The sequence below is a fragment of the Rhinoderma darwinii genome, chromosome 2 (genome assembly GCF_050947455.1).
Source record: "Rhinoderma darwinii isolate aRhiDar2 chromosome 2, aRhiDar2.hap1, whole genome shotgun sequence".
Lineage (NCBI taxonomy): Eukaryota > Metazoa > Chordata > Amphibia > Anura > Rhinodermatidae > Rhinoderma > Rhinoderma darwinii.
In genome coordinates, this window is record NC_134688.1 from 479,481,399 (window position 1) to 479,495,996 (window position 14,598).

General features: G+C 44.7%; 1 protein-coding gene across 8 annotated transcripts in view; it reads right to left on the bottom strand.

Moving 5' to 3' along the window:
* The window catches only part of STXBP5L (syntaxin binding protein 5L), a 310,211-nt gene that overhangs the window by 24,183 nt on the left and 271,430 nt on the right, over positions 1-14,598 (bottom strand). For 4 of the 8 annotated variants that reach the window (XM_075854716.1, XM_075854714.1, XM_075854721.1 and 1 more), the window contains 2 exons: positions 5,522-5,572; positions 2,549-2,719 (listed from right to left, as the gene is read on the bottom strand). In XM_075854716.1, the coding sequence (XP_075710831.1) occupies positions 2,549-2,719; positions 5,522-5,572 (222 nt within the window). The remainder of the gene's footprint in view (positions 1-2,548; positions 2,720-5,521; positions 5,573-14,598) is intronic. The other 4 variants (XM_075854718.1, XM_075854715.1, XM_075854722.1 and 1 more) reach the window with 1 other exon arrangement.

A 14,598-nucleotide genomic window follows, 5' to 3' on the forward strand; every position in this document is an offset into this window, starting at 1 on the left:
TTTTGGTAATGTTGGTATTAAGGCCAGGTTCACAGTAGGGTTTTGGTAGTGTTGGTAATAAGGCCGGGCTCACAGTAGGGTTTTTGGTAGTGTTGGTAATAAGGCCGGGCTCACAGTAGGGTTTTGGTAGTGTTGGTAATAAGGCCAGGCTCACAGTAGAGTTCTGGTAGTGTTGGTAATCAGGCCGGGCTCACAGTAGGGTTTTGGTAGTGTTGGTAATAAGGCCAGGCTCACAGTAGGGTTTTGGTCGTGTTGATATTAAGGTCAAGCTCACAGTAGAGTTTTGGTAGTGTTGGTAATAAGGACAGGCTCGAAGTGGGGTTTTGGTAGTGTTGGTAATAAGGCTGGGCTCACAGTAGGGTTTTGTTAGTGTTGGTAATAAGGCCGGGCTCACAGTAGGGTTTTGGTAGTGTTGGTATTAAGGCCAGGCTCACAGTAGGGATTTGGTAGTGTTGGTATTAAGGCCAGGCTCACAGTAGGGATTTGGTAGTGTTGGTATTAAGGCCAGGCTCACGGTAGGGTTTTGGTAGTGTTGGTAATAAGGCCGGGCTCACCGTAGGGTTTTGGTAGTGTTGGTATTAAGGCCAGGCTCACGGTAGGGTTTTGGTAGTGTTGGTAATAAGGACGGGCTCACGGTAGGGTTTTGGTAGTGTTGGTAATAAGGACGGGCTCACCGTAGGGTTTTAGTAGTGTTGGTAATAAGGCCGGGCTCACAGTAGGGTTTTGGTAGTGTTGGTAATAAGGCCGGGCTCACAGTAGGGTTTTGGTAATGATAAAGGGACGTTTTACCCGTATTAACGCGCGGCCATTAACAGGGTGTTTAACTGCCACGCCGAACATGGTGCCGGCGAGGTTGTTGGCCGTGTCGCGACTGTGTCAGTGCTGCTCTGTGTGGCCTTAACTTTTGGTGTTGGATGAGATTGAGGTCAGGGTCTGATGTGGGATATGGTTGAGCTCACAGTTGGGTGAGGTGGGGCTTTGATGTTGATCATAATGATGGGCTCAGAGTCAGGTTTATGGCAGGGTTAAAGTCGGACTCTGATGTTGGGTGATAAGGCCGGGCTCACAGTAGGGTTTTGATAGTGTTGGCAATAAGGCCAGGCTCACAGTAGGGTTTTGGTAGTGTTGGTAATAAGGCCGGGCTCACAGTAGGGTTTTGGTAGTGTTCGTAATAAGGCCGGGCTCACAGTAGGGTTTTGGTAGTGTTGGTATTAAGGCCAGGCTCACAGTAGGGATTTGGTAGTGTTGGTATTAAGGCCAGGCTCACAGTAGGGATTTGGTAGTGTTGGTATTAAGGCCAGGCTCACGGTAGGGTTTTGGTAGTGTTGGTATTAAGGCCAGGCTCACAGTAGGGATTTGGTAGTGTTGGTATTAAGGCCAGGCTCACAGTAGGGATTTGGTAGTGTTGGTATTAAGGCCAGGCTCACGGTAGGGTTTTGGTAGTGTTGGTAATAAGGCCGGGCTCACAGTAGGGTTTTGGTAGTGTTGGTAATAAGGCCGGGCTCACAGTAGGGTTTTGATAGTGTTGGCAATAAGGCCAGGCTCACAGTAGGGTTTTGGTGGTGTTGGTAATAAGGACGGGCTCACAGTTGAGGTCAGGCTCTGATGTCATGGGGTATGGATGGGCTCACAGTTGGACATGATGTTACAGCAGAGTTGTGAATGCAGCTCCGGATGCGACTGGATCGTTAGATGTAATGTGAACCTGCAGTTTGAGTCTAGTTGATGGTAACGTGGCTCCAGCGCTCGTGTATAATCATATATTAATCATCCATAATAAAAATTAAAAATAAAAATGATGGAAATGAACTTCAGTCGAACAATCTGCGTTGCTCCCTATAGAACCCCAGGTTCAGGATCTGTCTGTCTAAGGCCATGTGCACATTTGTATTTAGTGGGTGGTAATGGTTGCTGCCATTGATCCATTCAATTTGGTGAAGCTGATGGGATGACCATGAGGCCTGAGAAGCTCCTGTGGAGGACGTCTTCGACCTTTATGTCTGCCAAGTGCTGGACGCCAGTAGTGCAGTCCAATGGACAATTCTCCATGAGAAAGAACAGTCTATGGGTGTTCTACAAGGCGTCTGCTTCCCATATGACATCCCCCATAGAGACATCTCTGGCACGATGGCTGTCAGCCTCTTGCCTCGTAAATAGGACGTATCAGAGGCGACAACTGTTACTGCACCCTAAGCACAGGCGTGGACATAGCCTTACATAGAAGTGATTGTCTACACACTAGTGATGGATCATGCCGCTACAGGGGTCATGCCATATATCTCTAGGCACAGAGTATTGATAACACAGGGGTCATGCCAGCTACTGATCTCAAGACACAGTGAGATAACGCAGACATGGCGGCTACGTACATCTAGACATTGTGCACGAATATTTAGACAATGGGTCGTGCAATCTACTTCTAGACACTACTACACACAGGAGCCATTGTAATAAATGGAGACTCCTGACAGTAAATGAGAGGATCAGTTAACCACAGTGGTCGCCACCGCTGTACAGAGGGTTATCAGGAGGGCGACCATCGTCTCACCTTCAGTAGTGACAGGCAGGGAGATCTCCATACACGCTGCAGACTGGGCTTTTCGAAATGGTGGTCTTCCCGGGCCCCTCCTGTTGGCTTTGGTGGTATCAGCACTGGAGATTCTCTTCCCTGAGCCGCCGGTCTGTGACGTGGGACTTGTACAGTGCCCATTCACGTGATCTACAAGACAGATGACCAGTGTCAGTGACCTGCAGCCTCCACTGTATGAGGCTTAGGACATCAATTCTCTACAGTCAACATCCCCTGAAACCCCATGACCCCGACTGACCAAAGATCTGAGATTCTGTAGGAAAAGATGCCGGGGTTCCCTGTAAGTACAGCGCCACATTTTTTTGCAGAATATATTGCTTAAAGGGCTGTTTCATGAGGCCTCATAGATCACATCCACAAATGCAGCGACTGTTACAGGTTTTACTAATAAAAATATTCCACTTACCATAAACGCACTTATCTGTGCCCACAGCAGCGGGTGACAACCAATATGGCTGCTATTAAGGCTCGCACCACAGGGATTGTCACCTGATATCCAGAATAAAGCTCCCAGGCCAAGATGCAAAATCTGGACCAGGATCCCCCGGCCGCCATGTAATCTGCACTACTATATTATTCTTGTGTAGCAGAGGGGACCCTGAGGCACCAAACTCTGCACCTCCCTACAGCAATGCCACTGGTTGTAACCCAGCTTTTCCAGGCTCACGCCAAGTGATACATTCCCTGGTCAAATGCCACTGAATAGGTGGGCAGATTTACCACTCAGGACTCTAGGACAGTTGGGTGACAACCCCTCTAGGAGCTGTAATGGCGGCCATATTCGTTGTTGCCCATTTGTCCCCAAAAATGGATATGGCTGTAGTCGACGACTAAAACCGACCAGTAAAATTTTATTTTAAGGTAAAGATGAAAACTCCTGGAGTGGCCACATATATAACTGCTGTGTAATGTGCATGATACGAGGTGGCGGCGCAAAAGACGCAACCACGTAATAGGACTGCAACCGTCTGTGTGTGACGTACGTGAAACCCGTACTCAGACGGAATACAGGGCCCCATTCCGTCGTAAGAGAGAGAGAAGTGTCCAACATGTCTAACAAGATGCGCCACATTCATTTTACAGTTGGGTCATTCTGATAAGTCTAGTCTAGTTTTATCCTGTCTAACTTTATGATAGTATTAAGAAATCTCCACCCGTGTGTTATGTGACTGGACCGACATTAAGACACGCCGCACCCATAACCATCACCTGAACGCAGCAACATGAGCTGTTGGTCCTGGGAAAACTGGACTTGGTGATCACCCATCTATTCTGTAATGGTTATATATAGAGCACAGCCTGTATTATACTCTAGAGCTGCACTCACTATTCTGCTGGTGGAGTCACTGTGTATATACATTACATTACTTATCCTGTACTGATCCTGAGTTATATCCTGTATTATACTCCAGAGCTGCACTCACTATTCTGCTGGTGGAGTCACTGTGTATATACATTACATTACTTATCCTGTACTGATCCTGAGTTACCTCCTGTATTATACTCCATAGCTGCACTCACTATTCTGCTGGTGGATTCACTGTATACATACATTACTTATCATGTACTAATCCTGAGTTACCTCCTGTATTATACTCCAGAGCTGCACTCACTATTCTGCTGGTGGAGTCACTGTGTACATACATGACATTACTTATCCTGTACTGATCCTGAGTTATATCCTGTATTATACTCCAGAGCTGCACTCACTATTCTGCTGGTGGAGTCACTGTGTACATACATTACATTACTTATCCTGTACTGATCCTGAGTTACATCCTGTATTATACTCCAGAGCTGCACTCACTATTCTGCTGCTGGAGTCACTGTGTACATACATTACATTACTTATCCTGTACTGATCCTGAGTTACATCCTGTATTATACTCCAGAGCTGCGCTCACTATTCTGCTGGTGGAGTCACTGTGTACATACATTACATTACTTATCCTGTACTGATCCTGAGTTACATCCTGTATTATACTCCAGAGCTGCACTCACTATTCTGCTGCTGGAGTCACTGTGTACATACATTACATTACTTATCCTGTACTGATCCTGAGTTACATCCTGTATTATACTCCAGAGCTGCACTCACTATTCTGCTGGTGGAGTCACTGTGTACATACATTACATTACTTATCCTGTACTGATCCTGAGTTACATCCTGTATTATACTCCAGAGCTGCACTCACTATTCAGCTGGTGGAGTCACTGTGTACATACATTACATTACTTATCCTGTACTGATCCTAAGTTACATCCTGTATTATACTCCAGAGCTGCACTCACTATTCTACTGGTGGAGTCACTGTGTACATACATGACTTATCCTGAACGGATCCCGAATTATATTCGCTATTATACTTCAGAGCTGCACTTAGTTAAACCTCTGATCTGACTGTAAACCATTAAAGATGTTGCTCTATTGTTCTGTCCATGTACGGCTGCAATACCCTGAATGAGACTAGATTACTCTGAAACCTTAGATGTGAAAATCCAGCTATCAATCCTATTGAAGACCAACAGGACAAAAGAAACATTCATAGTGCAGTAGATCCTGTAGATTATACTGTATATATTATATAAAGCACCACTTTGAATACTCGCATATGACATTGTGTTGGAGTCACGGGATTAGTTGGTGAAGAGCATTCACTGAAATGGTAATGAACATGTGGGCATCTCACTGGTTTCTCCCAATGTGTGTCTGCTCGGTAATGATTTACAAAATGCAGGCACAAGAAAATGAGTGTTATACACAAGCGGAAATGCTGAAGATGCTGCCAACAGGAGGACTGCATGGATAGGAAAGAGAAGCCTCCGCCAAGCCAAGCATTGGAAGGAAGACCTGGAGATCTCATGGGACTGGTTGGTTTGCCAAATGAGAGTGAGAAAGCTTCAAAAATTGTTGGCTTTCGCCTACCGTACCAAGATCAGTCTTAAGATCTGTTGGCAGACTTAACTTTCTCGATCCTTTAACTGAAACAACAGAAAAAGGAGAAAGGTCGTTATTAAATGCCAAATCAAATTTTAGAAAAACAAAAAAAAATGACAATATCTTGAGAAAAGGGTAGCATGACACACAGCGGGGCAACCAGAACCAACAAGACGGGCACCCAGCCTCTGATACTCAGTAGTCATCATGTGGGGCTGTTGGATTACAGGTTGGCCTATCGTATACAAAGCTTGTGGTGAGGGGGCCCTTGATCAGGCTAGCCATAGTTCCCATGGACAGTATGGACATACCCAGGGCTGCCCTCTCCACAGGCATCACAATGTAAGAAAACAAGGAAATAGAGAGTGGCCCAAGGGCAATATCGGCCATCTCTTCTACAAGAGACGGGAAGTTGGTGAATGGGCGCCCTTGCTTACCAGGATGAAGGGGTTTGGTGGCATGGACCAGCTCCAGGAGGCGGCCCTCTGGTCTATGTGCTGCTGGATTATAACATGAGATATAGTTTGCAGGTTATATCATACAAAGTCATGTGGTATATACTCCCTGGCTAAGACTGCAGGTTGCTCCTCGGTATTGCTGATCTTGGGATGAATGGAGGCAACAATAAGGGATCCCCATGGTCTCGTTTGCCTGTGATGCTTCTATATAGTGCGTTGATATTGGCTTTGAGGGATTTATAGACAGGTGACAAGTATAATAGTACCAATATCCGCTCACTAGACAGGTGACGAGTATAATACCACCAATATCCGCTCACTAGACCGGAGACAAGTATAATACCACCAATATCCGCTCACTAGGCAGGTGACGAGTATAATACCTCCAATATCCGCTCACTAGGCAGGTGACGAGTATAATACCACCAATATCCGCTCACTAGACAGGTGACAAGTATAATACCCCCAATATCCGCTCACTAGGCAGGTGACAAGTATAATACCTCCAATATCCGCTCACTAGGCAGGTGACGAGTATAATACCACCAATATCCGCTCACTAGACAGGTGACAAGTATAATACCACCAATATCCGCTCACTAGACAGGTGACGAGTATAATACCACCAATATCCGCTCACTAGACAGGTGACAAGTATAATACCACCAATATCCGCTCACTAGACCGGAGACAAGTATAATACCTCCAATATCCGCTCACTAGACCGGAGACAAGTATAATACCACCAATATCCGCTCACTAGAGAGGTGACGAGTATAATAACACCAATATCCGCTCACTAGGCAGGTGACGAGTATAATACCACCAATATCCGCTCACTAGACAGGTGACAAGTATAATACCACCAATATCCGCTCACTAGACCGGAGACAAGTATAATACCACCAATATCTGCTCACTAGAGAGGTGACAGTATAATACCACCAATATCCGCTCACTAGACCGGAGACAAGTATAATACCACCAATATCCGCTCACTAGAGAGGTGACAGTATAATACCACCAATATCCGCTCACTAGACAGGTGACGAGTATAATACCACCAATATCCGCTCACTAGACAGGTGACAAGTATAATACCACCAATATCCGCTCACTAGAGAGGTGACGAGTATAATACCACCAATATCCGCTCACTAGAGAGGTGACGAGTATAATACCCCCAATATCCGCTCACTAGACAGGTGACAAGTATAATACCACCAATATCCGCTCACCAGAGAGGTGACAAGTATAATACCACCAATATCCGCTCACTAGAGAGGTGACGAGTATAATACCACCAATATCCGCTCACTAGAGAGGTGACGAGTATAATACCACCAATATCCGCTCACTAGAGAGGTGACGAGTATAATACCACCAATATCCGCTCACTAGACAGGTGACGAGTATAATACCACCAATATCCGCTCACTAGACAGGTGACGAGTATAATAACACCAATATCCGCTCACTAGACAGGTGACAAGTATAATACCACCAATATCCGCTCACTAGAGAGGTGACGAGTATAATACCACCAATATCCGCTCACTAGACAGGTGATAAGTATAATACCACCAATATCCGCTCACTAGACAGGTGACGAGTATAATACCACCAATATCCGCTCACTAGACAGGTGACAAGTATAATACCACCAATATCCGCTCACTAGAGAGGTGACAAGTATAATACCACCAATATCCGCTCACTAGAGAGGTGACGAGTATAATACCACCAATATCTGCTCACTAGACAGGTGACGAGTATAATACCACCAATATCCGCTCACTAGACCGGAGACAAGTATAATACCACCAATATCCGCTCACTAGACAGGTTGACGAGTATAATACCACCAATATCAGCTCACTAGACAGATGACGAGTATAATACCACCAATATCCGCTCACTAGACAGGTGACAAGTATAATACCACCAATATCCGCTCACTAGAGAGGTGACGAGTATAATACCACCAATATCCGCTCACTAGAGAGGTGACGAGTATAATACCACCAATATCCGCTCACTAGAGAGGTGACGAGTATAATACCACCAATATCCGCTCACTAGACAGGTGACGAGTATAATACCTCCAATATCCGCTCACTAGGCAGATGACGAGTATAATACCTCCAATATCCGCTGACTAGACAGGTGACAAGTATAATACCACCAATATCCGCTCACTAGACAGGTGACGAGTATAATATCACCAATATCCGCTCACTAGACAGGTGACAAGTATAATACCACCAATATCCGCTCACTAGAGAGGTGACGAGTATAATACCACCAATATCCGCTCACTAGACAGGTGATAAGTATAATACCACCAATATCCGCTCACTAGACAGGTGACGAGTATAATACCACCAATATCCGCTCACTAGACAGGTGACAAGTATAATACCACCAATATCCGCTCACTAGACAGGTGACGAGTATAATACCACCAATATCCACTCACTAGACAGGTGACGAGTATAATACCACCAATATCCGCTCACTAGACAGGTGACGAGTATAATACCACCAATATCCGCTCACTAGAGAGGTGACGAGTATAATACCACCAATATCCGCTCACTAGGCAGGTGACAAGTATAATACCACCAATATCCGCTCACTAGACAGGTGACTAGTATAATACTACCAATATCCGCTCACTAGACAGGTGACAAGTATAATACCACCAATATCCGCTCACTAGACAGGTGACGAGTATAATACCACCAATATCCGCTCACTAGACAGGTGACGAGTATAATACCACCAATATCCGCTCACTAGACAGGTGACGAGTATAATACCACCAATATCCGCTCACTAGACAGGTGACGAGTATAATACCACCAATATCCGCTCACTAGAGAGGTGACGAGTATAATACCACCAATATCCGCTCACTAGACAGGTGATAAGTATAATACCACCAATATCCGCTCACTAGACAGGTGACGAGTATAATACCACCAATATCCGCTCACTAGACAGGTGACAAGTATAATACCACCAATATCCGCTCACTAGACAGGTGACGAGTATAATACCACCAATATCCGCTCACTAGACAGGTGACGAGTATAATACCTCCAATATCCGCTCACTAGGCAGGTGACGAGTATAATACCACCAATATCCGCTCACTAGACAGGTGACGAGTATAATACCACCAATATCCGCTCACTAGACAGGTGACGAGTATAATACCACCAATATCCGCTCACTAGACAGATGACGAGTATAATACCACCAATATCCGCTCACTAGACAGGTGACAAGTATAATACCACCAATATCCGCTCACTAGAGAGGTGACGAGTATAATACCACCAATATCCGCTCACTAGAGAGGTGACGAGTATAATACCACCAATATCCGCTCACTAGACAGGTGACAAGTATAATACCACCAATATCCGCTCACTAGACAGGTGACAAGTATAATACCTCCAATATCCGCTCACTAGACAGGTGACAAGTATAATACCACCAATATCCGCTCACTAGACAGGTGACGAGTATAATACCACCAATATCCGCTCACTAGACAGGTGACAAGTATAATACCACCAATATCCGCTCACTAGAGAGGTGACAAGTATAATACCTCCAATATCAGCTGACTAGACAGGTGACAAATATAATACCACCAATATCCGCTCACTAGACAGGTGACAAGTATAATACCACCAATATCCGCTCACTAGACAGGTGACAAGTATAATACCACCAATATCCGCTCACTAGAAAGGTGACAAGTATAATACCACCAATCTCCGCTCACTAGACAGGTGACGAGTATAATATCACCAATATCCGCTCACTAGACAGGTGACAAGTATAATACCACCAATATCCACTCACTAGAGAGGTGACGAGTATAATACCACCAATATCCGCTCACTAGAGAGGTGACGAGTATAATACCCCCAATATCCGCTCACTAGACAGGTGACAAGTATAATACCACCAATATCCGCTCACTAGAGAGGTGACAAGTATAATACCACCAATATCCGCTCACTAGAGAGGTGACGAGTATAATACCACCAATATCCGCTCACTAGACAGGTGACGAGTATAATACCACCAATATCCGCTCACTAGACAGGTGACGAGTATAATAACACCAATATCCGCTCACTAGACAGGTGACAAGTATAATACCACCAATATCCGCTCACTAGAGAGGTGACAGTATAATACCACCAATATCCGCTCACTAGACAGGTGACAAGTATAATACCACCAATATCCGCTCACTAGACAGGTGACGAGTATAATACCACCAATATCCGCTCACTAGACAGGTGACGAGTATAATACCACCAATATCCGCTCACTAGACAGGTGACGAGTATAATACCACCAATATCCGCTCACTAGACAGGTGACGAGTATAATACCACCAATATCCGCTCACTAGACAGGTGACGAGTATAATACCACCAATATCCGCTCACTAGACAGGTGACGAGTATAATAACACCAATATCCGCTCACTAGACAGGTGACAAGTATAATACCACCAATATCCGCTCACTAGAGAGGTGACGAGTATAATACCACCAATATCCGCTCACTAGACAGGTGATAAGTATAATACCACCAATATCCGCTCACTAGACAGGTGACGAGTATAATACCACCAATATCCGCTCACTAGACAGGTGACAAGTATAATACCACCAATATCCGCTCACTAGAGAGGTGACAAGTATAATACCACCAATATCCGCTCACTAGAGAGGTGACGAGTATAATACCACCAATATCTGCTCACTAGACAGGTGACGAGTATAATACCACCAATATCCGCTCACTAGACCGGAGACAAGTATAATACCACCAATATCCGCTCACTAGACAGGTTGACGAGTATAATACCACCAATATCAGCTCACTAGACAGATGACGAGTATAATACCACCAATATCCGCTCACTAGACAGGTGACAAGTATAATACCACCAATATCCGCTCACTAGAGAGGTGACGAGTATAATACCACCAATATCCGCTCACTAGAGAGGTGACGAGTATAATACCACCAATATCCGCTCACTAGAGAGGTGACGAGTATAATACCACCAATATCCGCTCACTAGACAGGTGACGAGTATAATACCTCCAATATCCGCTCACTAGGCAGATGACGAGTATAATACCTCCAATATCCGCTGACTAGACAGGTGACAAGTATAATACCACCAATATCCGCTCACTAGACAGGTGACGAGTATAATATCACCAATATCCGCTCACTAGACAGGTGACAAGTATAATACCACCAATATCCGCTCACTAGAGAGGTGACGAGTATAATACCACCAATATCCGCTCACTAGACAGGTGATAAGTATAATACCACCAATATCCGCTCACTAGACAGGTGACGAGTATAATACCACCAATATCCGCTCACTAGACAGGTGACAAGTATAATACCACCAATATCCGCTCACTAGACAGGTGACGAGTATAATACCACCAATATCCGCTCACTAGACAGGTGACGAGTATAATACCACCAATATCCGCTCACTAGACAGGTGACGAGTATAATACCACCAATATCCGCTCACTAGAGAGGTGACGAGTATAATACCACCAATATCCGCTCACTAGGCAGGTGACAAGTATAATACCACCAATATCCGCTCACTAGACAGGTGACTAGTATAATACTACCAATATCCGCTCACTAGACAGGTGACAAGTATAATACCACCAATATCCGCTCACTAGACAGGTGACGAGTATAATACCACCAATATCCGCTCACTAGACAGGTGACGAGTATAATACCACCAATATCCGCTCACTAGACAGGTGACGAGTATAATACCACCAATATCCGCTCACTAGACAGGTGACGAGTATAATACCACCAATATCCGCTCACTAGAGAGGTGACGAGTATAATACCACCAATATCCGCTCACTAGACAGGTGATAAGTATAATACCACCAATATCCGCTCACTAGACAGGTGACGAGTATAATACCACCAATATCCGCTCACTAGACAGGTGACAAGTATAATACCACCAATATCCGCTCACTAGACAGGTGACGAGTATAATACCACCAATATCCGCTCACTAGACAGGTGACGAGTATAATACCTCCAATATCCGCTCACTAGGCAGGTGACGAGTATAATACCACCAATATCCGCTCACTAGACAGGTGACGAGTATAATACCACCAATATCCGCTCACTAGACAGGTGACGAGTATAATACCACCAATATCCGCTCACTAGACAGATGACGAGTATAATACCACCAATATCCGCTCACTAGACAGGTGACAAGTATAATACCACCAATATCCGCTCACTAGAGAGGTGACGAGTATAATACCACCAATATCCGCTCACTAGAGAGGTGACGAGTATAATACCACCAATATCCGCTCACTAGACAGGTGACAAGTATAATACCACCAATATCCGCTCACTAGACAGGTGACAAGTATAATACCTCCAATATCCGCTCACTAGACAGGTGACAAGTATAATACCACCAATATCCGCTCACTAGACAGGTGACGAGTATAATACCACCAATATCCGCTCACTAGACAGGTGACAAGTATAATACCACCAATATCCGCTCACTAGAGAGGTGACAAGTATAATACCTCCAATATCAGCTGACTAGACAGGTGACAAATATAATACCACCAATATCCGCTCACTAGACAGGTGACAAGTATAATACCACCAATATCCGCTCACTAGACAGGTGACAAGTATAATACCACCAATATCCGCTCACTAGAAAGGTGACAAGTATAATACCACCAATCTCCGCTCACTAGACAGGTGACGAGTATAATATCACCAATATCCGCTCACTAGACAGGTGACAAGTATAATACCACCAATATCCACTCACTAGAGAGGTGACGAGTATAATACCACCAATATCCGCTCACTAGAGAGGTGACGAGTATAATACCCCCAATATCCGCTCACTAGACAGGTGACAAGTATAATACCACCAATATCCGCTCACTAGAGAGGTGACAAGTATAATACCACCAATATCCGCTCACTAGAGAGGTGACGAGTATAATACCACCAATATCCGCTCACTAGACAGGTGACGAGTATAATACCACCAATATCCGCTCACTAGACAGGTGACGAGTATAATAACACCAATATCCGCTCACTAGACAGGTGACAAGTATAATACCACCAATATCCGCTCACTAGAGAGGTGACAGTATAATACCACCAATATCCGCTCACTAGACAGGTGACAAGTATAATACCACCAATATCCGCTCACTAGACAGGTGACGAGTATAATACCACCAATATCCGCTCACTAGACAGGTGACGAGTATAATACCACCAATATCCGCTCACTAGACAGGTGACGAGTATAATACCACCAATATCCGCTCACTAGACAGGTGACGAGTATAATACCACCAATATCCGCTCACTAGACAGGTGACGAGTATAATACCACCAATATCCGCTCACTAGACAGGTGACGAGTATAATAACACCAATATCCGCTCACTAGACAGGTGACAAGTATAATACCACCAATATCCGCTCACTAGAGAGGTGACGAGTATAATACCACCAATATCCGCTCACTAGACAGGTGATAAGTATAATACCACCAATATCCGCTCACTAGACAGGTGACGAGTATAATACCACCAATATCCGCTCACTAGACAGGTGACAAGTATAATACCACCAATATCCGCTCACTAGAGAGGTGACAAGTATAATACCACCAATATCCGCTCACTAGAGAGGTGACGAGTATAATACCACCAATATCTGCTCACTAGACAGGTGACGAGTATAATACCACCAATATCCGCTCACTAGACCGGAGACAAGTATAATACCACCAATATCCGCTCACTAGACAGGTTGACGAGTATAATACCACCAATATCAGCTCACTAGACAGATGACGAGTATAATACCACCAATATCCGCTCACTAGACAGGTGACAAGTATAATACCACCAATATCCGCTCACTAGAGAGGTGACGAGTATAATACCACCAATATCCGCTCACTAGAGAGGTGACGAGTATAATACCACCAATATCCGCTCACTAGAGAGGTGACGAGTATAATACCACCAATATCCGCTCACTAGACAGGTGACGAGTATAATACCTCCAATATCCGCTCACTAGGCAGATGACGAGTATAATACCTCCAATATCCGCTGACTAGACAGGTGACAAGTATAATACCACCAATATCCGCTCACTAGACAGGTGACGAGTATAATATCACCAATATCCGCTCACTAGACAGGTGACAAGTATAATACCACCAATATCCGCTCACTAGAGAGGTGACGAGTATAATACCACCAATATCCGCTCACTAGACAGGTGATAAGTATAATACCACCAATATCCGCTCACTAGACAGGTGACGAGTATAATACCACCAATATCCGCTCACTAGACAGGTGACAAGTATAATACCACCAATATCCGCTCACTAGACAGGTGACGAGTATAATACCACCAATATCCGCTCACTAGACAGGTGACGAGTATAATACCACCAATATCCGCTCACTAGACAGGTGACG